The 25,012-nt window shown below is 39.8% G+C and overlaps 2 protein-coding genes across 3 annotated transcripts in view; one reads left to right on the top strand and one right to left on the bottom strand.

The window, feature by feature from the left end:
* Positions 1–7,845, bottom strand: part of ube2m (ubiquitin conjugating enzyme E2 M) — a 15,282-nt gene extending 7,437 nt beyond the window's left edge. Inside the window, exons 1-2 of the mRNA XM_042394078.1 lie at positions 7,541–7,845; positions 3,313–3,407 (exon numbers count right to left, since the gene is read on the bottom strand). Coding sequence (XP_042250012.1) covers positions 3,313–3,407; positions 7,541–7,655 — 210 coding nt within the window. The 5' untranslated portion in view covers positions 7,656–7,845. The remainder of the gene's footprint in view (positions 1–3,312; positions 3,408–7,540) is intronic.
* A 3,613-nt stretch (positions 7,846–11,458) lies between these two features.
* On the top strand, positions 11,459–15,426 carry LOC121884946 (mannose-binding protein C-like). Of its 2 annotated transcripts, none has more exons than XM_042394074.1 (5): positions 11,459–11,752; positions 12,174–12,315; positions 12,810–12,887; positions 14,020–14,085; positions 14,778–15,426. In XM_042394074.1, the coding sequence occupies exons 2-5, from the start codon at positions 12,204–12,206 to the stop codon at positions 15,158–15,160; spliced, it is 639 nt and encodes a 212-aa protein (XP_042250008.1). In that variant the 5' UTR covers positions 11,459–11,752; positions 12,174–12,203; the 3' UTR covers positions 15,161–15,426. The 2 variants fall into 2 exon arrangements, with proteins under 2 accessions (XP_042250008.1, XP_042250009.1); XM_042394075.1 differs by having other exon boundaries at positions 12,147–12,315.
* Positions 15,427–25,012: the final 9,586 nt, after the last annotated feature.

Genomic DNA, 25,012 nt, shown 5'->3' with positions numbered 1-25,012 from the left:
TGCACATTCACTCTCTACTCAGCTGATGTGATTGTGAACTCTGATTGTGAACACTTCAGCTTTCTTCAGGGCCCAAATAGGTTTACTGGAGGGCCAGGTTTGGCCCACGGGCCGCTGTTTGCCCATCACTGACTGTACTGTAGTGTTATTATTAAATACTATTATATTCTGTGTGTTTGTTTCTTTATTATTACGAGACATCAGACCTCTAAACATGCTCACACACATCAGATATTAATAATATTAATACTTTCAGATCAGTGAATGTTTCTAGTGTTCACCACTGATCTGTTCCTGGATCACATTATAAGCTTTGTGCTACTTTATATATTTCTGTATACTAAGAAAATACAGGAAACACGTGTTAGTCATGTGACATGTTGTCTGTTTCTGATGAGAACATTAATCTGTTGTCACAATAGAACAATATTATACATTTAAATTTCACTTTATTGGTGAAATGACACATGTGAACCAGTCCACGGCTACAATGAGCTCTTCTTTGTTTAGAAACAACATGTAGATGTTAAATGTCTTTAAAGAAGCAGCCTTTACACCACTCAGGGGTTTCTGTTTTTAAAAACAAATTGTTTTACTGACATATAAAATTCCCCCCCCCCCTCTGATGTCATCAGGTGGGACAATGATATAGTTTGATGCGGTTTGTCCTCCACAATGTTTTGAGTCACCAGTCGTCACTGGTGTGGGGGTTGAACGCAGCTCTAAAGGCCTATATACATACAGTACATTATATACAAACTTTATATGAAGTTTGGTGTTATTATCATTTATTTTACAATAATTATAGGTCTTATATGTATAATTCAGTAGTGAGGATGACCTATGAGGGGAGAAATGCAGTGAGGGTGACAGTTTAGTGATAAAGTGCTGAAGAAAAATAAAATCAAAACTAAAGTTTGTAGCTCTGTACTGCAGTTTTTCCTTTATTAGCACCTAGCGGTTCACTCACACTCTCCATTCAAATATATGAGTATCAGTTACTTATTGTCTCTACACACCTGACAGTACACATGTCAATCACACTTTGACCAGGTCATGTGGGTTAAACGTCTTTTTACTTTTCTAAAAATAGACTTGATGAAAATTAGAAAGTTAATTTGTTTTACACACAAACTCATCAAGAGTTTTGTTTACTAATTGAAATACAAGTGAATGGACCCAAAACTTGCATCATTTTGATGACTCAGGTGTGAACGAGACAGACATGTCTCACCCTGCAGAAAACTAATGTCAATCAAACTTTCACAATAAAAGCACACCACACTTATATCCCTCATTTTTAAAAATCTAAATGATCTGATCCTGACGGGCCAGAGTGCGACGTCCCGACCGACGCTGCTGCATTTAATCTGTATGTGAATTAGTTATGAATTATATGTATCATAGCTGCACACAGTGATGAATTAATGTCTGCACAAAGTTCCTCAAAGGACATAAAGTAGTTTAGACTGGTGTAGCTGTTACACCAGTTTAGTGCTCTGCAGGTGATTTAACTGTAACATGAACATTTCTCATAATTAATTTTATTGATTCCAATTCTGCTCATCAATTCTCAGTTTCTATTCCAATGTAGTAAAAATGTTTAGATGACAAAAATATCTTGATTGTTTTGCAGTTGGGGCTGTGTGAGGTATTTAACACATCAGTACTGATCTGCAGGATCTAGCTGGTTCTTCACATGAGATGGAAACATAAACAGAGACTTTTAGTTCCTGACTTTGGTTCCTCTGGTTCTAAAGTTCCTGGAACTTTGAGTTGAAAAAGGAGCTTAAAAGTCTCTGTTTGTGTTTCCATGTGAGGAACCAGGTGGATCCTGCAGATCAGACCCACGAGGAGTTTCTTCTGTTGTTCTTTGTTGGATGTGATGAAAGTATGAAAAGCAGAAGAGCAGCGAGCGTCTCCACTAAATCACCTGCTAAATGTTTGATGCTTTTATTTTGGCTGTAAAACAAAACGACATGAAACAATCAGCTTTGTTCTCGCTACCGCCGCTCCCTCTTCATTCACTCTCTGACCAATCACAGCTCCTCATTCCAGCCTCCCAGTTAAAGTCTAGAGATCCAGTTTGTCTCATTATTAGATCCTCTCCCTCCATCAACATGTTTCAAACTTCTTCAGCCTTTTAAACGTCATCATGAAGACATGATGGTCATGTGATGTTATTATTTGTTCTCTGTGCAGTGTTGTTGTGTTTTATTTATTTTATTCTATACTTTTATTAAATGATCCTCATAACCATGTCTATGTTTTCATTTGATCGTATTTCTTTTGTTTTGAAATGTGTTCTATAAATAAAACGCTGCTCTCTCTTTCTTTCTCTCTCTCTCTGTCTTTCTTTCTCTCTCTCTTTCTCTCTCTCTCTTTTAAAACGAGTCTTGAAGCCGAAAACAAAACCAAACTTTACTTTGAACGTTAACAAACGCAGTGAAACGTCTTCCTCTCGTCCCAAAGCGACACCGGAGCGCAGCTGTGTCGTCTGTGTTTGACCAATCGGTGACGACGGTCTTCCCTACAAACCCCGCCCCCCAAACCTCCTGTACTGTTGGGAAGTCGTCGGGGCGGGAAAGTTCCTGCGGTGGAAACGTTCAGACTTTTTTTTTTTTATACCTTTAAAACCTTTTTGGAGGAAACTTAATTCGATGCTTCTTAAGATTTCAAGACCTGCAGATTATTATTTTTAATAACAGACGGTCACATGATAAATATTTAACTCTTCTTCTTCATGTGACAGATTAGATTAACATCTGACACTGTCAAGATAAATATTAAATATCACATCCATTATCACAGATTTAGAGACATGTGTTACATCCTTCAACAAGTTATCAGACAGAAACCTTTGAAATAATGTTGTTGTTGTTTTCTTCCTGACAACAGGAAGTAAACGAAGCTACACAACTCTACAACTCTCTCTAGATAATCTAACTAACTTCATCACACATGTAAACAGGATTATTAAGAGCAAGTTGTCACCTTCACAATAATCGCACTAATGTCTAACTCGCACTACTGTGGTCATGTGACTGTTGCCACGGTGACAGTAAACAGAAATACGTCACACAAGTAGCAGCTTGACTGGTTACAAATACTGAAAGTGACTCTGATTCCAAAAACATGAGGGAAAACTGTTTCCTAGACAGGAAGTGAACACACGCACGCGCGCACACACACACACACACGCACGCACGCACACGCACGCACGCACGCACGCACGCACGCGCACGCACACACACACACGCACACACACACACACACACGCACACACACACACACACACACACACACACGCACCTCGTCTGGTGAGATGATGAGTCTGAAGTTGAGGAGGTCATCGTCATCGGGGAAGTTGATCTCACACGTCTTTGGCAGGTTCAACTCATTGATGTCTGACACACAAACACACAAACACACAGTTAGAGACGCTTCACACGGATCAGCTGACTTCCTGTCAACATCACAAATCCAACAGCTTTAAAAACACTTTTAAAGTCGTGACAGCGAGAGAGTTTATCATCATCATCAGCTGTCATCTTTATCTGAGCTGAACAGACGCAGACGAGGCGACACCAGCTGATCTGAGGTCAGTCTCAACTACAGCTGGGGTTAGAAATTCACTTCCTGTATTAAAAAAACAGACTAAATGATTATCGTCAATATTGATGATTCTGCAGATTTATTTACTCCGTTAATCATTTTGTCTGTGAAATGTCAGAAAATGGTTAAAATGCTTCTTAAAGCTGAAGGTGACGTCTTGTTTTGTCTCATCAACAGTCAGAAATCTGAAGATTCTTCAGTTTAATGTCACAGAAAAGCTTCAAATCTTCACATGTGAGAAGCTGTCAGCAGAAAATGTTGATTATAAAACAGTCGCAGCTCTGAAAGTCATCTGGTAAAACATTTGATTCTTCAGTAGCGGCTGACTTGTGGTCCTGCTGACCTTAAAGGATCATTCTGATGATTTTCTATATTTGTCTTCATGTTTGGATCCAAACCAACAATCAACTGATCTACTGACAGGTACTGTGTTTGTATCAAAGCTGATAAATCTGATTAAAAACCCGTCAGTGAGTCTCAGCGCTGCTCTGGGTCACATGATCCTTCATCATCAAGAGTTTGGTCTCGTTAGTTTGTAACAGCATCACGTTTTCAGTCTCTGGAGAGCAGTTCTGTGTACGACAGACGCTACTGAGCATGTGCAGCTTGTTGTGCTGCAGATCATCAACCTGTAGTATGAACGCTGATAAAATGAGTTTTATCCTCCAGAACCCAGATGAACAGTGATGTAATGGATCGTAGTTGATCGGTGATCGTATTGATCCCCCCCCCCACGGTTCAGCACGCATGTGAACCGCAGATTAACTGCAAATTTTAACGTCTCGTTGGAGACAAAGTAAACAAACTGCTGTGGCTATAAGTCACAGACAGACAGCACGTCGCTAACGAGGATTCTGCAGAGAAACGAGCTAAGCAGCAGCTAACGAGCTAACCAGTAGCTAACGAGCTAACCAGCAGCTAACGAGCTAACCAGCAGCTAACGAGTCTGAAGTGACGTCTGCAGGTTCGTTAACATGATGTTTAACGTGCTGCAGCTGATCAGCTGTCTAACTGATGTTAGTGGTTTGTTTCATTCACTACCTTGTTTAAAGGAAGAAGGCATCAGGCCTCATACTGTACTTTAATTTAACAACAAAGATTTTATTTGAACATTGGACATCTTGAGTGTTGTTTTCATTTAAGATCACCGGCAGAAGTTCTTTGCTTTGAGTGTTTTACTGAATAAATGGAAAGTCAGATTGATCTCTGATCCGATCTGTGTCTCAAACCGGTGATACGATCTGAACCGTGACTTCTGTGACGCGTCGCTCCCGCAGCTCTGAAACTGAACATCTGTGACTTTGGTTTAACAGCAGTCTGACTTTTAATCAGCATGTGAAGCAACTGGAACAGAAAGTAGAGATAAAAGTGAGTTTCCTGCGTTAGAGTGCAGAACTAGAGCTGCAATGATTAGTCAATGAATCGATTAGATGCCAACTATTACTTAATTGCCAACTATTTTGATAATCAATTAATCATTTTGAGTCATTTTTTTTTAAGAAGAAAAAGTCCAAATTCTCTGATTGCAGCTTGTTAAATGTGAATATCTCTGTGACAGTAAACTGAAGATCTTCGTGGACAAAACGAGACACTTGATGACGTCGTCTTTGGGAAACACTGATCCGTTAGTTGCAGCTCTACATGCAACCATCACGTCTGACGTCTTTATTCTCACACTGCTCGCTGCAGTTTATCTTTACAGGCGATAAATACCGAACACCTCACTGTGTTCTGTACGAAAAAGCAGAAACAAGACGAGAACTAGATTCTATCGTTTTTATTTATAGCTGCCTCAGTTTATCACTTCTCTTCTCGACAGAGCAGATCTCAGATATGTTTAGTTCAACCTCAGTTAACTGAACTCAGGAAGGCGACCGGAGTGTCTCACTGTGATCGTTTGTTTTCTTTCTCTCAGTTGATCTCACAAAACAGACCCGAAGATTTTATATATTCACTGTTTATAATAATGAGCTTAATATTGGTGCCAACAGTGGTGGAAAGTAACTAAGTACATTTACTGTAGTATTATGCTTAAGTACAGTTTAGAGGTACTTGTACTTTACTTGAGTATTTCCATGTGATGCTACTTTCTACATTTCAGAGGGAAATATTGTACTTTCTACTCCACTACATTTATTTGACAGCTTTAGTTACTTTTCAGATGAAGATTTGACACAATGGATAATATAACAAGCTTTTAAAATACAACACATTGTTAAAGATGAAACCAGTGGTTTCCAACCTTTTTGGCTTTTGACGTCTTACAAAAAGCAGTGTGTAGTCGGGGTCACATTTCACATGTCTATGAGTTGTTAACAGCTCCACCAAATAGTGATTTTTCCCTCTAAACTTCTCACATGCTTTCATTTCAATAAATGTTCAAATGATCCAATATTTCAGCAAAAATCAAAGATTAGAGAAAAAGGCCAAAAACTGAAAACAGATTTGTGTATCAGAACTTTGTTTTTTCTTCTTTCCTCTCCCATTAATCATCTCACCACCCCTCAGATTTATCTGCTGACCCTTTGGAGGGGCCCGACCCCTAGGTTGGGAACCACTGGACTAAACTAGCTAACTGTATATAAAGTAGTGTAAACTAGCTCCACCTCCAGCAGCTACAACAGTAACATGCTGCTCTAACACTGATGCTTCACTATTAATAATCTAATGATGTCATATATAATAATATATCAGTCAGAGGGACCAAACCACTACTTTTACTGCAATACTTTAACTACATCAAGCTCATAATACTTATGTACTTTTACTGCAATACTTTAACTACATCAAGCTCATAATACTTATGTACTTTTACTGCAATACTTTAACTACATCAAGCTCATAATACTTATGTACTTTTACTGCAATACTTTAACTACATCAAGCTCATAATACTTATGTACTTTTACTGCAATACTTTAACTACATCAAGCTCATAATACTTATGTACTTTTACTGCAATACTTTAACTACATCAAGCTCATAATACTTATGTACTTTTACTGCAATACTTTAACTACATCAAGCTCATAATACTTATGTACTTTTACTGCAATACTTTAACTACATCAAGCTCATAATACTTATGTACTTTTACTGCAATACTTTAACTACATCAAGCTCATAATACTTATGTACTTTTACTGTAGTAGGATTTTTCATGGAGGACTTTTATTTGTAAAGGAGTATCTTTACATTACTGTGTTGGTACTTTTACTGAGTACTTCTTCCACCTCTGGGTGCCAATAATGATTGATCGGTGTCTCCCTGTTGTGAGAGACAAACAAACAAATAACCTGCTGACAACAGTCTCTGTCACTGTTTCACCTCCACCTGTCAGATCTGTCTGCAGTTTGCTTCTGATCAGCTGATACATCTCAGTTTTTTTGTCTTCAGTTATAACTCACTGAGAAATCACTCAGATATCAGTTATTTTGCACCAAAGCTGTACATTTAGACATTTTATCGTCACTAAAATCTGTCCAGATGTGGAGAAGAAGTTTGTCATCCTGTAGACAATTAAGCAGAAAGCTGACACAGCAAGTTAGCTGGCAGCTACCTGCTGATAGCTAGCTCCGCTATAAACCATCCTAAATAACGATATGATGTCTGGCTGTTGTTGACTGTTGGTGAGAGAGCAGTTAGCAGCAGATTGTGTCCCGTGTTTTGTGTTGTTTGGTGTTAGCTGCGGGCTAACATGCGTCTGATGGCTGTCTGCGTTTTGTTTTCAAATATAGCACAAGCTAGCCGTTAGCTGAGCAGTTAGCATGCTAGCTGTTAGCCTGAGAGTTATAATAATGATAATAATAATTTTACAGCCTGTGTTAATGTGTCCTGGGAACTAAGAGGGGGTCGTGTCCCTCTGGGGTTTATTGGTGAGCAGTCAGGGCAGCTAACCGAGTGTCCGCGGGGCTCTCCAGCCTACCTTTCTGTATCCGCAGCTGGGCCGCGCTGGCTTTCTTCCCCCCGGATCCGCTCCTGTTTCCTCCAGCAGATTCCTCGTCTTTCTTCTGCTGCTTCAGGGAAAAGAGCTTAATCATCTTCAGTTGTTGGGTAATCGGACGTCTGTACTGTGTGTCGCTTCTATGCGCCGCGTCCGTGTCTGCGGGAGTCTCAGCAGTCAGATCCGTCCGAACAGCACCGGGAGGAGGGACGAGCCGAGCCGGTGCGTCTTTGCTAATCACACCGAGGACAGCTGCTGGCGCCGGGCTAACACCTAGCGCTGCGAGCTAGCCGGTGTTACACCGTATTTGGTGACCCATCAGATTCTGTGACCTGCACTGTTGGAAGAAGTAATCAGATCCTTTACTTAAGTAAAAGTAGCTTATCGATGCCACAATGTCAAAATACTTCGTTACAAGTAAAACTCGAAGTATTACCAGCTAAATTTACTTAAAATACTGAGGTGAAAGTACTAATTTTCCAGGAAATCGGACTGTGACTGATATATTAAAATGCTGCTTATGCACTGACTCATCAGTATTAATGATGTACTTTGTTAAATTTATTTAATATATCAGATACTTTTACTTAAGTAAAGGGTCTGAATATTTCTTCCAACACCGCAGGTCACAGAATCTGATGGGTAACCAAATACGGTGTAACACCGGCAGCCAGGACGCTGTAAAACATTACAACATTACAACACAGTATTTTTATTAAATATGGTTTTGATCCTATGTTACGGCAACATATATGTCGAGATAAATGGACACATTTAGCTTCTCTCCCCAAAACATCCACATTTGGAATAACTGTAGTATTTTAATCATGTACAAATGATGATTTGTTTGTCTTCAATTATACAATAATAATACAATAATGTGTAATATCACATATGAATGACAATATAAAAAGCGGTTTTATCATATCTAATGAGGTAAAATACATTTCTTTTCAATCAATTCAAAAGAAGTTTAAAAACAAAACTGAGTTTTTTCAGTAACTGTAATTTCAAAATCTCTTTCATTTTGATGATGCACATCTGCTTTACAAAAATATTAAAGTTATTAAATCAGACGAAAAGTCTCCTTTACAAATATTGAGCTTGGTTCCAATGTACAGTATATAATTATAAAGTTTATATATTTTCCATGAGGAATAAATCTGAGTAATATTATGGTAAAATATCTCTTTCACAAATGTAAATTTACAAATAAAAATCTATATTTTTTTGTATTTTTGAAGAAAATGGAACATTACAATTCCAAAGTCTCATCATCCATAAATAAAGAAAATGATTTAAACAGGAATATTTCTTACATTCATATAGTATATATTCCAGAGGAGGCAGAGGGAGATCAAAATATAAAAAAGAATATTTGGTTGAAATAAACCATTACCAAATCTCAGTACTATTTATAAAATATTTTTCTCTCTTCTTTGGAAAAAAATCCATTATTAAAATTCTGTTTAAAATACTTGAACAGAGACACCTGCAGGACGGGAGGAGAAAGAGCAGTGTGTGTGTGTGTGTGTGTGTGAAGTGGTGGACGGAATGCTTATCTATGATTGGCCAAGACACGTAAAATGACGCTCCTCCCTAACCAATCAACAACCAGAGTGCAATATTAACACTGAGTTGGTCCAATGATAGATTAGATCTTCAGCTCTCTCTCCGCTGGGAGGCAGAGCGGCGGCAGTAGACAGCTCCCTGCAGCCTGAAGGACCTGCACATGTCGGTTAGATTTGTCTAAAAACGATCAACTTGACAGGACAGAGGAAACTCTCCAGAGGAAACAGAATTAAACTCTCAGCTTCTGAAATATGTTTAGACAGCTCTCATGGAGCTCAGGATTTATCAGGAGGACGGCTGCTTTACTCCAAACAATTTCATTGTATGAATGCGGACTGTGTGTGTGTGTGTGTGTGACCTTTCAGATGTGTAGACGAACACAGAACATCAATTATAACATTAGATCCTGATCGATCGTGTCGGGAGATTTAAATAATCAATGAAGTTGAGCTGCTGCTGTGCCTCTTGAGTAAATGCCCACAGAGTGTCTCTGAACAGGGAGACGCACTTCTCGTTTCTGCTGCAGTGGGATCGCTGCAGGCGTTTAATAAACTCAAACGTTTTTTTGGAAAGAGGTTGTTTAACAGCACCTTCTACTGAAATCATGTTCTGTGATGCGCTACTGATTTGACAGTGGCTGACATACATGAATGCAAGACGTTTTTATTTTCCATTTTTCAACAAGCACGCTTATCGTTGTATGTAGCCTATCATTAGCGATTCAAACCACACTGTCGCCACATTCGACATGAGGGAGGACTGTACAGTTAAAGATACCCTGTGTAGTTTTCTTGTAAAGATCTTTGTTGACACACTGCTGCACTACTTTGTGCATTACTGCTGCCACCAACTGTCACCAAGTCAGTAGAATAACGTGAAACCAGTGGAAGGACTGGGTTGTGTAAGTGGCAACTACCAGGCTTGAGGCTGAAGTCAATGCGGAAGCACCTTAAAGAGCAATACCACCAACAGCTGCTGGATGCTGGCTCCAAGAAATCCCTGGCTCCAATTGACTCCCAATTATAGCACCCCAACTTATTTCTACAAATACTAAGTCTGTGTCATCCACTTATCTGTGTTGTCAAGGAAAGCCTCCTCTGACCTTGGTAACCATGGCAATGCTGATATACCCTCTATCAGAGAGGTTTCTGCCCTCCCCAAAACATCACAGACAGCTGGAGTCTCAAGGAGACTGCTTAAGAATTACGTCGACCACGCAAGTTTAGTATATATTTTAACTTGTATGTATTGTGTATTTGTTGTTGTATTTTATTGCTGTGGGGACAGGAGAGAGGCTGGGTGGGATTGAGTTGGGTCCCGGGTGGGGGGAGGTCTTGTATTGGCCCCACCCTCTTTCTTAAAGTAGACGTGCGACTCCACTGTGTGCAGTGTGGTGTGCTCCCAGGCATTTCCTGAAGTTGTGGTGATGTGCTCTTATCCTTGTAGTGTCTTGCATCTTTGGATGGTGGTGTGAAATTTTATAGTGTGGCCAGCCCTGACTCCCCCTCAAGTGGCATAACTATCCTATTTAGTGAAACTCCGAAGCCCCTTCTTTTTATTGGTGTTTACTTAATAAAGATTTCTATTTTTCTTGATACTCTGATGGTCTGGTGTCGATTATTCTGAGGTCTCTGTCATTTATCCCATATAAGTTCTGGTTTCTGTCTGAACTCAGATTTATTACAGTACTGATGTTCTGTTTGTTGCTCACAGCTGCTGTGCATCAGATTCTTTCCTTTGACTTTATTAAACACCTGCAGCATCCCACAGCAGCAGAAACGATAAGTGCATCTTTAAATTGACAGAGTGATGTGCGCATTTACGCACGTGGCACAACAACGGTAACTTCATTAAAAGGATCAGTCAGGATCTGACGGTAATTAATGTTCAGTGTTCTGCTACTAATCCACACCATTGACTTTATATAAAGAGATCAGCTGTTACACAGATTCCAGGTTTGTATGGCGGCATTGTTTGTAATAAAGAAGCCCTCATGGTGAAAAAGCAGTCCTGTGTAAAACAATAAGGGGCTGCGTTGGTGCAGGCGTGTTGTTTAAAGTGTCGGTGAGACGATGAAATATGATCCAGCAGCAGGTTAGAGTAACAGATTATTGGGTTTAAAGACTGATCAGAAAAACACTGCACAGCAGTAATATTCACAACTCTGGAAAGTTATCAAGTTGCAACCATGTTTATTAGTGCGCACATGTGGAGTGCGTCTGTGTCCGTGAAACACACACACAGAAACTTTTTGGCCCCCGCACTTCTGTAATGAATCCGGCGCCCCTGATGTACTGTGCAGTGTGTAAACGTACTTGTAATTTATTATTTATTTAATTATAGAGAAATATTGTTTGTGAGTTCATTTGAAAGGAAATCCTTCCACAATAAGCTCTGCAGTCTCACAGAACTGCTGGTTAAACTTGAAGGGGGCTCTAAGACTCAGCTTTTCTTCTATCTTCTGTATCATATACCACATGATATCATCAACATAAACCACAACATCCGTTGTTCACTCTGGACTAAGTTTCTCACACATAAGCTCGAAACACATTCTTGGTCATTTTTCTTTGGAGGCAGTAAAAAAGTGGAATATCCTGCAGATCACTCCTGGTTTATACGGTGAGTTCCTTTCTGTTTATTACGTTTTGGTACTAGATTTAGTGTTATTGAGATGCTTTAATTGCCCTGAAAATTTCATCAGTTTTTCCTGAAGTATCACAACCAGCTGGAACTATTAGAGTCATATCATTTGTAATGAAGTGGTAATTCTTACTTTGCTACAGACTGAGCAGAACACCTTTGATTTATAGACTTTAAATTAATGGATGTACATTATGATGAAATACTATTCCTTGTGGGGCCTGAAAATAGGAAAATCCTTAACTATATTTCAAATATGTATTCAGAGAATATGTTTAAGAACATTTTGATTCCAGTGGGATGTATTACTGATTACAAAGACAAACAGGTTACCAGTAATGTTTAAGTAATGTTTTTCTAATCACTGCATCAGAAAATCTTGCTCGCTTTCTGCAACCAGAATAAGTCGTGGAAGTTTTGCATTCACAAGATGAGGCTGTGTCTCCTGCTCTGCATCTTCTGCCTGATGGCTCCTGTTGGCTACAGTCAGCTTCCAGGTGCTCCTGGTCCTCCTGGTCCTCCTGGTCCTCCTGGTCCAACAGGTGAGACAAAATCTCCTGGGAAACCTGGTGTGGGTGCAACTTCACTGCTATCATGCTCCTTACAACATTAGGTCTACACTTCAATGATTTGTTTTCTACAATCTGGCAACCCTACCAGTTGGACAGACAGATGAGTTTGCTTTTAGCTACAATCCTGAAACCTCTCTCAAACCTCCCCAGATCCTTTCATGTCACCTTCCTTATTCTTCACTCTGTGTGTGTGTCAGCTGTCACAGAAGACTGATATTCAAATCTCTGAATACATTCATGCTAATCAGAGGATAAACCCTTATGACTTCAGGTTACAGCATGGCTTTTCCTCTGGCACCATGCTCAGGCTAAATACTGTCATTTCCCCCCCTAATCATCTGAGCATTGCAATTATGTCAATTTTTCATCCATAGATTTTTTTTCAAATAAACAACAAGCATAATCTTTGCTATGTATTATGAGTCTTGTTTTATGTCTCTTTCCCTGCTCTTTTGTGGAACAAGGACGGGGGGGACCTGCTGGACCTGCTGGGGCCCGTGGATTCCCTGGACGTGATGGACCTGCTGTAATGTGTGGACGAGGTTATATAACTTTTTAAACTTTAAACAATATATATATAAATTGTACTGAATTATTTTCATCAGCTGAACAATTACAGTTTGTCATTTCCCTAAAATGCAGGATGCAGTAATAGTACATCTAAAGCAAATTTCAGAACGCATGAACACACGAGTCTAGTCAGATAATGTGTAAACACACAAACACACACAGAAAGGTAAACACATGTACGAATTCAGTTCAGCAACAATACCTTCCTGAAGCTTGACTGTTTGATTTTTGTTTAGGTTGTTTCTGTGTGATATTACTTCAACTTGGTTATATTTTGAGGCCATAGTATGTAAATATTAAAATACAATGCATTTATAGGGATACACCCCCAATTTTACACATGGAGATCAGTGTCCTCATCACGATAAGTACTACACAGTCTGTGAAAACAGTTACATGTGTTTAAAAGGGGATTTGAAAAGTCTGAGAAAATAACAGCGAATGTCATCAGGGTTATCTTGGTTTCTAATTTCAGATGTTTATCAGAGAGCCTGTTACAAACTGAGGACTTGGAATTTGAAAGATGTGGGCATTGATCAGGCACAGAGGGTCTAATTAAAGACACACTGAGTTGTACTGTGAGAAGTGAGAGTTTCAGTATTTTTGGAGGTTGATCTATATTGGCACTAAAAGTCAGGATATCTTCTTCTTTTTAATAATTGTCTCTTGCAAGTCCCCCAGCTTAATGCAGCTTAATGTAATATTCAATTGTCTTTATTCAGTCAGAGACACTGGCGTCAAGGAATTAACCAGTTATGATTTTGTTTGATAAATGACAAAATGATTCATCAATGTAAAATGGGTTTTAATGAATTTTCTGTTGATCGTTGAGTCATTTCAGACCTCAAATTTCAACACAAATCTTGCACAAAAAGTGTGTACACTTAATACAGGCAGAAGATATTGAAGGCCTTTGTATTGGATTGTATTATATTGTAAGGTGTACCTGCTATTGTGTCCATGTGTGATTGGTTTACTAGCTCTGGTCTGCTGTCATGGTCAGTAAAAATGAATGACTGTCTGTCATTGTCATCTGTAACAATCTGGTGACAGATGTGAGGTCCAACTTATTGGCAGTAACTGCATTTAATTTGTTTGATCCAGATCTACTTGACTTTGTTGACCAGGACCTTGAAGCCTTAAAGAAAAGCTTTTCTAAGTTGGAGCCGGGTAAGTATCATATTCAAGAACTACAAGTGAGTGTTACAGGAAGTGAAGTATTTCTGATGTATGATTATCACGTTTTGTTGTCTGAGAAAGTGAAATGTTGCAATAGTTGGCTTCACTAATATTAATGTATCTGTGTTTGTATATACTGCTTTATTTTTCAATGGGGCAATTCAGAAACATGTAAATAATTGCAAATATTAAAAAACATTTTTTATCTTGAGCAACAAAAACTTGTGGTTAAGTGGACAAATGACCTTCTTTCAACCGGTTGAGAAGCTAAAGAAATGATATTGATCTTCAGTCAGAGGAAGAACAAACATGTCAAACTAAGTGTGTTTTAACAAAGACTTTCTGAATAGAGTTGATGAGCCAGAGGGCCAAATTGACAATTCAGTTTAGGATTGTTGAAAACACAATATTTCTTCTCTCATTTATTTCTATGGAGCCACCAAAGTCCTGAGAGATGATATGTTTTATCTTGTTCATCACAACTTCAGAGTATTGGTTTCTAAGTTATTATCTTGTGCTCACAAGATTGCATGTCGTGTCCACAAGATAATTACTGGAGCAAACAAAATGGATCACTTGTGCCAGCAATATCCATATGTTATGTGCACAAGATAAAAGAATATTATGTTTTGGGGGGGTTCCATATATTTCTGATATCAGGCATGTTGTTTTCTTTTTTTCAGCTGTAAAGCACGACTTTGTCCGGAGAGTTGGTCAGAAATACTTTGTGTCAAACAAGGAGAGAGGGTCTTTCTCCCAGGCCATCGAGTTCTGCTCCCAACAAGACTTAGAGCTGGCTTTGCCCAGGAACGAGGAGGAGAACAGCGCACTGACTCAGCTGTTTGGTGAAGTGGACAAAATGGTCTGGATCTATGTCAACAATAAAAAAGCAGAGGGTCATTTTGAGACAGATATGAAAAACCGTCGTCTGACCTTCACCAAATGGGGTGAAGGGCAGCCAAACGGATCTGTCGGGGATATGGGCTGCACCATGCTGTCAGAAAACGGCGTCTGGCGAGTGTCACAAGATTGCTCTCTGAATGCTTACATCATTTGTCAGATATAACCATATATCGTATCCCTTGCAAGTCTTGCTTTAATGGAAAGTTTTTCATGTGCTCGATCTTATCTGGCGTATGATAAAGTATTGCTTCACTGTGTTGACGCTGTGTAGGGGAAGATGCAGATGCAAAGTGTCCATGCTTCTCATATTTACCACAGATAAAGTGTCCAGTAGAATTTGAACATGACACATCTGTAACCAGTGTTACTGCAAAGTTGTGTTCAGTATAAACGCTTCTTTTTAAAATAAACAAGCCTTTTTGTTATTCACATTGTTTTGCTTTTCTTGTTTTGTTGTTGGGATACAATTTTAGAGGAAAATTGGGTGGTCAGGGTGGTTTGGGATGGTGGGGAGCAAAATATCCGACTGGATCAGCCAAACCAAGGGAAGTATGACAGGATCAATTCACACTTGCTGCAAAGATCAGTATATGAACCTGCAGCAGAGACCTGGTAGACCAACCTCAGCTGTAGATGTGGCAAATTTAACTTAGTAACAGACATTTTTAATAATTGTATGTGTGCTTCTAATTCTTTAATAAAGTAAAAAAAATGAGTCTAGGATCTGAAGAAAATATAAGAAATAATTTCTCTACAGTTACATGTGTGATATATGATAACAGCTTACAGCACAATGTGCCATGTCCACACAATACTTTCAAAAAGTGCAGTAAAAGATCCTTAAGAAGTGTTTGTCTACAGTTTGCATTTAGATGTAGAAATACAGAATAATAGAGAGGTCAAAGATTTTTGAGATAACAGAGATGTGGGTACAATATCTTAATTTATCAATTATTAAAAATGTCTGTTCCTCAGTTAGACACTGATATATTCAGTATATATACACAATACAGTACACGTATAGTATAGTATAGTATACGTGCAATATGTCCAAAATATATGATTTTTTTTCATTTTTTAAGACAATTTTATTATTTATTTTTGTATTTAAATGTCTAATTTAATGTTCTGTGTGTGACTTTCGAGATAACAGAGATGTGGGTACAATATCTTTAGTCAATATCAGGAAGACTTTTCAAATATGTTTTACATTCAGTACAGATCAAAATAAATAATGGTTTACAAATGAGGGAGCAGCAGATCTTTTTGATGCCTTATTACCATCTAAGAAATCTAAAAATCTTCGCTAGCTCCAACTTTCAGAATGAAATAAAAATTTAAAGGTATCCTGTGGAGTTTTTGATCACTATTAGTGGCTATCAAGCAATGTTTGTATGAGTGGGTCCCTGTTTTAGTTGCATCTTCCATGTGCACAAAGATGTGTGAGATGTGTGAGAGCACACTAGCACCACAATACCATAGACCAGGGGTCTGGTATTGTGGTAATTAGGTTGAACAATGGGCCAGTTTTTTTCAGCACTATTTCTTGACCCAATATGTTTTTAATATGTCTTGTTTGTTTGTTTCTTTTAATTGATTTGATAATAAAATGATTTATAATACAGTTTTAGGATTGTATCTAAGGGCAGAGCGATGGCAAACAGAGAGACAGTATCTTCTAAACATGAACATATATGAGACTAGAAATGTAATTGATAGCTTATTCTCACACAATAAACAGTGGCCTGTTTCATTCGTGGTTGAAGTAAAGTTATTGTTATTGACACGAATCTGTTCTGCTCAGATCGGCCAAATTATGTACCATTAGCCTACCATACATATCATGGCCTAATATTTTTCTATTGGAGCTAATTATTTTCACCAGTTCATGCCATTTTGATGCACTGTTCAACATGACAGGGGTTTTATCTCAATTAGGACCAGTAGTACAGCTTGGTGTCTTTTGGCATTTCTATGCTCTAAAACATTTTTGGTTAGGCTGTGATTCATCTGTCTAACAACCCTACAGTTCTTATGTTCTTTTAACTCTCCAATTAACTCTCCAATTGTCAGTGTTACATAATTTGGTCCGAAAGGTTTTGCAGTGGTTGTCACCTGAAAATTGAAAAGAGCATATTATGGTATTGCAGTCCTGAAAGAAGAAGTTAAAATTTTTGTGTTATTAAAATTGATAAAAGTTAATACACCCCCACTTTGGTTTGTGTTTTGGAGTAGGCTCCTTGGAGTCTTGGATTGCTGATGTCATGTCCCAGTTGGTTGGTGAATGCCTGGTGAGGGGGGGGGGGGGCTTTGTCCCCCACTTGGAATTGTTCTGAGTAGGACATTGCTCCTTTGCAGGAACCTCTGTGAGGGAGGAGGTGAAGTAATGTCTTGACATGAGCCCTTCAGGGTTTGGTTTCTGTCAGGGATATGCCAGTTCATGTGCAGCGATCAGGTCTGGGGCAGTCCGTCTGAGGAATTCCATACTCAGATAGATTAGTTCATCCAGTTCTGTTTCTCTAAGACTGGGCCTCTTAGGACTTGTCTGGGTGTCTTGTTTTTGTTTGGAGCTGTAAGATGACTGCTTCTGCCTGTGGGTTGATGCAGGTGGTGATCTTGAGGGATTATTTTCCTTTAGGGAGGTCCAGTTGTGTCTGTCCGTCTGTTGGCATCTTGGTCTCCAGTCTGAATTGTGTTGTCGCCATGAGTTGGTTTGGAAGGAGTTGTCATGGCTGACGGGGGTGTCGTCTGTTGTTGTGATGTTTTTACTTTGATGGAGGATGGGTTCCCCTGGACTCTTGGTTATGTGAGCCATAGTTTAGGACAGTTCTTTGTTTGGATGTCTTCTTTGCTCTGAGCTTCTGCTGGCTGTAGGCTTTGAAGACTAGGTCACAGCTGCTGAGTTGTCATGGTGCGGGGGCAGGCCATGACACCTAGATGGTGACCGATTGTAGGGTGCAGGTTTCTGAGGAACAGAGCTTTGAAGTCTGGGTCCTCTTCCATGTTCTGTTCATTTTTGGAGCCAAAGTATGCACGGTGGATGCGATGATAATAAGCCTGTGGTGTTTCTTTTCTCCTCTGCTTGATGTCTAGAGCAGCTATGAGGCCTTGTTAAGTCTCTGATTGTCCATATTCCTCTATTAATGCTTGGCAAAGCAGCTGGTAGTCAGCCTCGATATGGCCTGGCTGACGGTCAAGGAAGCTGCGTACCTCAGGGTTAGAGGTCGTCCTGATGAGGTAGAATTTGTCTTCTGTGGTGGCATCGTCTAGCCTCTGGAGGAAGAAGTTGATGTCTCGCACGTTGGCATGGATGTCATGGTCACCGGAGAGGCTGGGCACAAAGGGACTGGTGTTGCGGGCCACTCTGTCCAAGTCTCTTTTGGGTACTCCATGCTGGCACAGATCTCTCAGGGAGGTGTGTTCTGTAGTGGAAGCTCTGTCATCTGCCTCTGGAGGGTCCCTCTTCAGGGTGGAGGTGATGGTAGCTTCCTGGGGAAGATGCTGTTTCTCTCTCTGGCTGTTGTGTACCCAGTTATGATGCAGCTGATCACGGGTAGGCGACTGGTCTCTGCTGTCTGGTGAGGACCTAGTTGTGCCTAACCAGGATTCATGCCTCACTTCTTATGAGTGTTTTAACTCTCTTCTCAAGGAGTCAAGTTCATCTTGGTCAGATTGGTGTCTCTCCTGAAAGTCCTCAATTTGGTTTTTAGTCTCTTTCAGTTCTTGTTGAAGGTCAGCTGCCTGTTTTTTGGCATCTGCAAGTTGGCTTTGCAAAGTAGTTATCATGGAATTCTTGTCTTTGAATTCCTGGTCAATCTTACATTTGAGCCTTTTGGCTTGCTGCAACTTTTCTTTTAAAGTCTCCCTGGTCAAGCTCCAACATTGTCCTTCGTGCTGTGAGGCAGTCTGCAGGTCATTGAGGGGCTTTTGCAGGTTTTCACTCCTTGCATTGAGTCTGTTGCTTTTCCTCTGGTTCTGAGGTTCTGGCGGTTGGTTCTGGGCCTCAGCTTCCAGTTGTCCAATGCATTGTCTGGCTTGGAATAGCTCCTGGTGAAGGTGGCCTTTCTGTTCAGTCAGTGTTTCCGTCCTCTGCTCTAGCCGAGCTATCTCCCGTTCACTCTGCCTCAGCTGGGCGATCAAGTGGTTTGCCAGGGTGGGTGCTTGCCATCAGTTCAGCTGTGTGGTAGTTCAGCTGGTCCAGCCCCTAGATCTTTAGGTTGTTGGTCAGGATCTCCCACTGGGTGGATGTGTTAGGATTGGGAGACATGTTGGCTGTAACAGATTACCACACAGACTAATGGGGGGTGCGTAGTTCAAATTGCACAGTTAAAAGAGCTATACTCTTTGAAAAGGCTGGTTAAACTCTTCTACCAGGACTGACAACACTCAGTACACATGTAGAGGTTTGAAGTTGTTTGTGTCTAGTTAACAATTAACTGCACTGGGCTGGTTGTTACCATGTGCTGGGGAAAGTTGTTAACTCTAGTTTTACTGCTAAGGGTTGTGCCTTGCCTTCACAGGCTGTTGCAGTAGGAGGGCCCCTGGCCTCAACACCTCTGAGCAAAGAGGGGTTGGGCTCAGCCAAGAGAGATAGGGAGTGAGACAAGAGACAAAGAGGGAAGGAGAGAGAGACTGCAAAAGAAACAGCAGTCATTAATTGAATGTCAACCATGCAGTGATTCAAAGTGTCATTAAAATGTAGACAGTTGTAATCAAATGTCAAAATTTTGAGCTGTTGATCACCGTTGGTTTCCCTGCTGTTTCAATCAGGGTTGTTTGCTTGGCAAGGGACAAGACTCAATCTTGCCATTGTCTAATTATTTGGCCTTTGTCAATCTAGCTTAAAGCAACTCTGCTCTTAGAGTCAGATAAACCATACGTGATTTTATTGCTGAGCTGTGCAACAGAGCAAAAAAAAAAAAAAAAAAAAAAAATTAGACATAGGAAAGTGTACTTTCCTTGCTATAAGATGTGATCTGTTTTACCATTCCTTAAAGGTCCAGTGTGTAGTATTTAGTAACATCTAAAGGAGCAGACTTGGTAAAAATTGAATAGATTATTTATAAGTATATCTTAATTAGTGTCTAATCAGCTGAAAATAATAATTGTTGTGTTTTCATTACCTTAGAAATAAGCCCTTTATATCTACATGGGAGCGGGTCCCCCTCCGCAGTGGCCGCCATGTTGCATCGCCGTGTTTCTACAGTAGTGCAGAGCGGACAAACCTAACACTGGCTCCAGTGAGGGCCTTACGCGTTTTAGATTCAGTGGGCAACTACCGGAAATGCACCAGTTTTAAAACAAAGAAGAAGAGCTGACCAAACATTTTGTATTGTGAGACGTTTTTGAAACCAAAATCTGATAAAGGGAGGATTATACTTATTTAGAAAATCACAGGAGCGTGAATTGTCGTCGTCAAAGAAAAAAAAACACGAAGAAGCTAAACGAAATCGGGACAAGCAACGGCATAAAATGAGGATAAACACAGATGGAAATCCCTGATGAGAGAAATGTTTGCAGACTGACGCCGAAGCTTCCTGTTTACTGCTGGACAGGTAAGAGTGTAATGTATATTTATTTTGTCCCGCTGGTTATGGTTCAAAACCTAGATGATGTACAATGTTTATTAGCAGTACATTAGTTTCCCTGAAAAGAAACGCCGCCATGTAACGTTAAATATTAGCACACTTTAGCCTCAGTTTGTGCCTCTCACGGAGCTGGTGGTCTGACAAGAGACAACAGGGAAGCAACGTTGTGCTAATAACCCAACGACTGATTCATTTTCTGTGGCAGTAAGACAACACATTGACTGATAACTAAGATATTTAGCGCTGGTAATGTGGTAAAGACCGTAAGTCAGAGTAATGAATTAGTGTGAAAGATAAACTGAGGAGAAGTCTGCTCATCATCGAGTTAATACATTCTGTGAATTTATATATATATATATTTCACAGTGCTCCATGATTTCATTGTTTGCTCCTAATTTGTCATTTAGGAGCATATGTACACATTGGGGGGCAAAGTTAGCTTATAGTCCAACACAAGTAACGTTTTCCCCGTTTCAATGTTGAAAAACGTGTAATTGCTACCAGAGTTTTAATTTTACATTCATCAGTCAGAAGTAGAATTTTTCTGTTATTTATTTTGGTGTGTTTATCCAGGCCAGCCAAGGCTCCCAGCATCTTAGGACATAACATAATGTATTACAAGGGTTTGTGACTGTCATAAAGAACTTATTTTCTTGATGTTGCTGTTGTTTCTCCAGCTATGAGAGAGGTCCTGTAGCATCAATGCATGGTATTGCCTTTATCTTCATCCTAAAGTGACTGTGTAATAGGTCAGGGGTATTTCACCATGTGCCATTGATGGCTGGGAGTACGTTGGTTTTCATTACAACCAAAGACAACAAAAGTTGATTTCACTGAATAGCTACTCGTCTCTGACTGAAAGTGTGTTAATCAATTAAATAATCTGATCTAGTCTGTTGTTGGTATGAAAATCTACATGAAATAAGGTTGAACAGTTTCTGGTGAGCACATTAGATAGATAGATAGATAGATAAATAGATAGATAGATAGATAGATGATTTATAATAAGTTCATTCATTTGTGCTGTTTATTTTTTCTCTGGCACTATGGGTTGGCATTATTCACCATGTCTGTGACATTCACACCCGCCATATCAGAAGTATTGCAGACCAAGTCAGGAGAGGTCTAGGTAAGTGATACACATTTGGTTGCCTATGTAGCGTATTAACTTACCCTGTAAGTCCTACTCTTGGTTAAATAGCACTATTTTCACATGTACAACTGTATAAAATGTATGAAATAGTAAGTTATCTCTATGTGTAATGGTAATGTCTTCCACAGAAGCAGTTTTCCCTGCGGCTACTGCTCTACACACAGCTCCTGGAGCAGGTGAGGAACAGCAGTGCCAGTGAATCATGGGTGTTGTTCCTGCGATGAGCGCATCTTCATCCAGAGCAGTAAACTGAATACCTTTGGTGTGGTTTTGGTCTGACCCATGTCAGCTATTATATGTGCAGCAATTTGAATGCTGGAAGGGGATCAGATAAGTTTAATCACACTGCTTTTAGTGTTCAAACACACTAATGATTTGATAGATTGTTCTGTCTTTATCAGTCAACTATGAAGAACACAGAATAAGCTGTCAATATGTTTGTTTGAACAGTAAAAGCTGCATGTTTATGTTATCCTTTCATTGTCCAGATTGAAAAGGATGTCCAAAAATGTTTCTGTTAAATAAGATATATTTTTATTACAAATGTCGTTATTCTTAGTGTTGTATTTTATATTTTTATTTTGTGAAACTAAATGAAGAAAACTAGTGAATTACAGTTAACATAACCTGAAGTGGTAATGAAAATTAATCCATAACATGTACTACAGTGCCCTTTTCTGAGGATCAGTGGTATTCCAACTTCACTACTGTTTTATGTTGCTTTATAAATATAAATAATGATAATATAAATTAATGGTGGAAGTGGTAATGAGAATATACTGACTGCAGGGAAATACTGTCATTGTATAAGTATATATTAATATGTTTGTCATTGCAGTTACCACAGCACATCTGATGAATATCTTTTATTTGGTAAACTTGCACAGTTAAGTTGAACAAATGTGAATATATAAACAAAAAGTTTAATAATTATCCAGAAAATATATAAATATAGAAAATATATAGAACAAGTATAAAATAAATAAAATATCAGAAATGTAACAAATAAATATGAGATGATTTGATGCCTTGATGATGAACAGGCAGGTGTGTGAGTACCTGAGATACTGTGTGGACGTTTCAGAGGACCAGGAGGGAAACGCAGAGGCCAGGTGTGAAACCAGTGTGATGTCTTTGGAGGACCAGGGAACTTGTCCCTGATCCTCCAAACACAGCAACTGGGGATGACAAGTCGGTTTCCCTGGCCTACAGAGCCATGCTGTCAATAGATGAGATGTCTATAGGCAGCATAACGTAAATGAATAATCACTCTCTGACTCTGTCATGAGAGGGCACTAACACATACAGGTCACTGCTGGCCTGTCTGTCTAGACTGCTTAGCTTTATTGACCTCTAATTGAAAACAAGATGACGTTCAGTGCGGTGTTGCCCTGCGCATATGCCAAGCAGAGAACCTGAAAGAGATTTGGAATAGAGGAGTAAAAGCTCTGGGCTTCTGTTTACCCTAAACTGCAGTTAAGAAATGGCAACACCACTCTCAAAGTTGCTTCAGTAATCAAAATGAGTCTACACTCACTTTACCAATGCATGCAATCTACAAATTGTCACTCCAGATGTGTGTGCGAATGGGCATGGCATATAGTGCAGCATGTCTTGTGCCTTGTGCTGGTTTGCCAAGTGATCAGTTCTTGGGTTGGTCACTCAAGTCCTGAATCAAAATCCACAGTGGGATTAAAGTTTGTTGCCAGTTCGTCTCTGTGTGTGTCTGGCTCTTAGGTGGGGGTTGTTTATCAAAATGGTGCTCTTAATTTACACTGGGGTGTGAATTGGTCTTCCTATCTTGCTGGCTCTTGAAGCTTGACAGATCAAAGATAGTTTGGGTCAGTGGTCTGGTTTGGTGACCATGCAGGAGATGGGGGGTTCCTTATCTGATTCTTTCTGTTTGCAGGAGGTTGTTTAGATGGTCTGGTTCTGGCTCTCACTTTATGGACCAGCATTCCTTGGGTGTTGAAGAAAGAGCTGATCTGTTGTTTGAGGCTTGTGCTGTCTTCATTCGAAACATGCCGGGACTTTATCCTACAGTTGTGTACGTGTGTTACGTATCCTTTAACTTCATAAGAGGTTACCAGGTCATATTTATTGTTTACATCATTATCTACTGCAGATTTATGAAAAATGATGTGAAAGAAAAAGGGAAAGCTTCAGCTTTCATTACGAGGCCAATCATTTCTGCTGGGGGCCCAGATTTAGCCAATGGGCCATTATTTGCCTACCACTGCCATAGACTGTATATAAAGATGGACGCAGCAAGGTGTGATGTCACTCATTGATTTGCATTGGAGCCATTTTGAAGCCAAGCCAAGAATTGCAGTTAACGGTCGGCGTGATATTTTCTGTTTGGAGCCAGGACCTTCTAAGTAAGGAGTGTGGGGTGTTGCCTTTCACGCTCTGGAAACACACCCCAGTAGGGCTGTAGTCAACCAAATAAAATCTTGGTCAACTGAAATCGTTTATTATCTTCAACTAATCGATTATTCGTGGGTGGGTTGGGGGGGTGAAGTAATGGGGCAGAGTGCACAGTGAACTCACATTTCTCCGTTTTGCCTCTTCAGGTTAGGCTAGCCTATTGTTGCTAACTTTGGAGCTAACTCCCTTCACTTTTCCAGCACTTGGAAAAACAACAGACGTGACTTTTTAGCATGTATTAACTGTTAGACTGTAGTCTGTTCTGTACATTTACTACCAGACCGACAACTTACTGCTAACCTTTTCCTCTGCTCCGCTCGCATCCACCGCCACTTTCCCGCCGCTCTTTCCTGCTCGCTACACAAACACTCTAAGCATTGCCCTATTCCTAAACGGAGATATGCTACCGATATTTAGCGTTATTTTTGGCATTAGAAAATATCTTTTGGCCTGGCGGGGGTTCGTCGATATTATTACAGGAGAAAGGCTGATTCAGTAAACGTTCAGTAAACGTTCAGTAAACGTTGAGTCCAGTTAGACCCAGCAGTCTCCATCAGGTTGGAAGAGTTAAAAGTTGTGAAAACAACAGGGGTGTTTTGAATACACCCCCGTTGTTTTCACAGGTAATTTGTTAGTCTGTCCCTCCCGCCGCAGGAAATAATGGATTAATCCTGGAAGGCTACTGATGTAGCATTTCTCTCCTTATTACAGTAACACAGAGATTATTCGACCAATAAATATTTAGTGTGACGAGAGCATATCGACCAACTAATCAACTAGTCGACCAGGAGACTACAGCCCTACCCCCCACTCCCTGAGAAATACAGTGTGGTGCGCACTTGGGCTT

This window comes from Thunnus maccoyii, chromosome 18 (assembly GCF_910596095.1).
Source record: "Thunnus maccoyii chromosome 18, fThuMac1.1, whole genome shotgun sequence".
Lineage (NCBI taxonomy): Eukaryota > Metazoa > Chordata > Actinopteri > Scombriformes > Scombridae > Thunnus > Thunnus maccoyii.
Note: the sequence above shows the minus strand (reverse complement) of the source record. Positions and strands in the feature narration are given on the sequence as shown.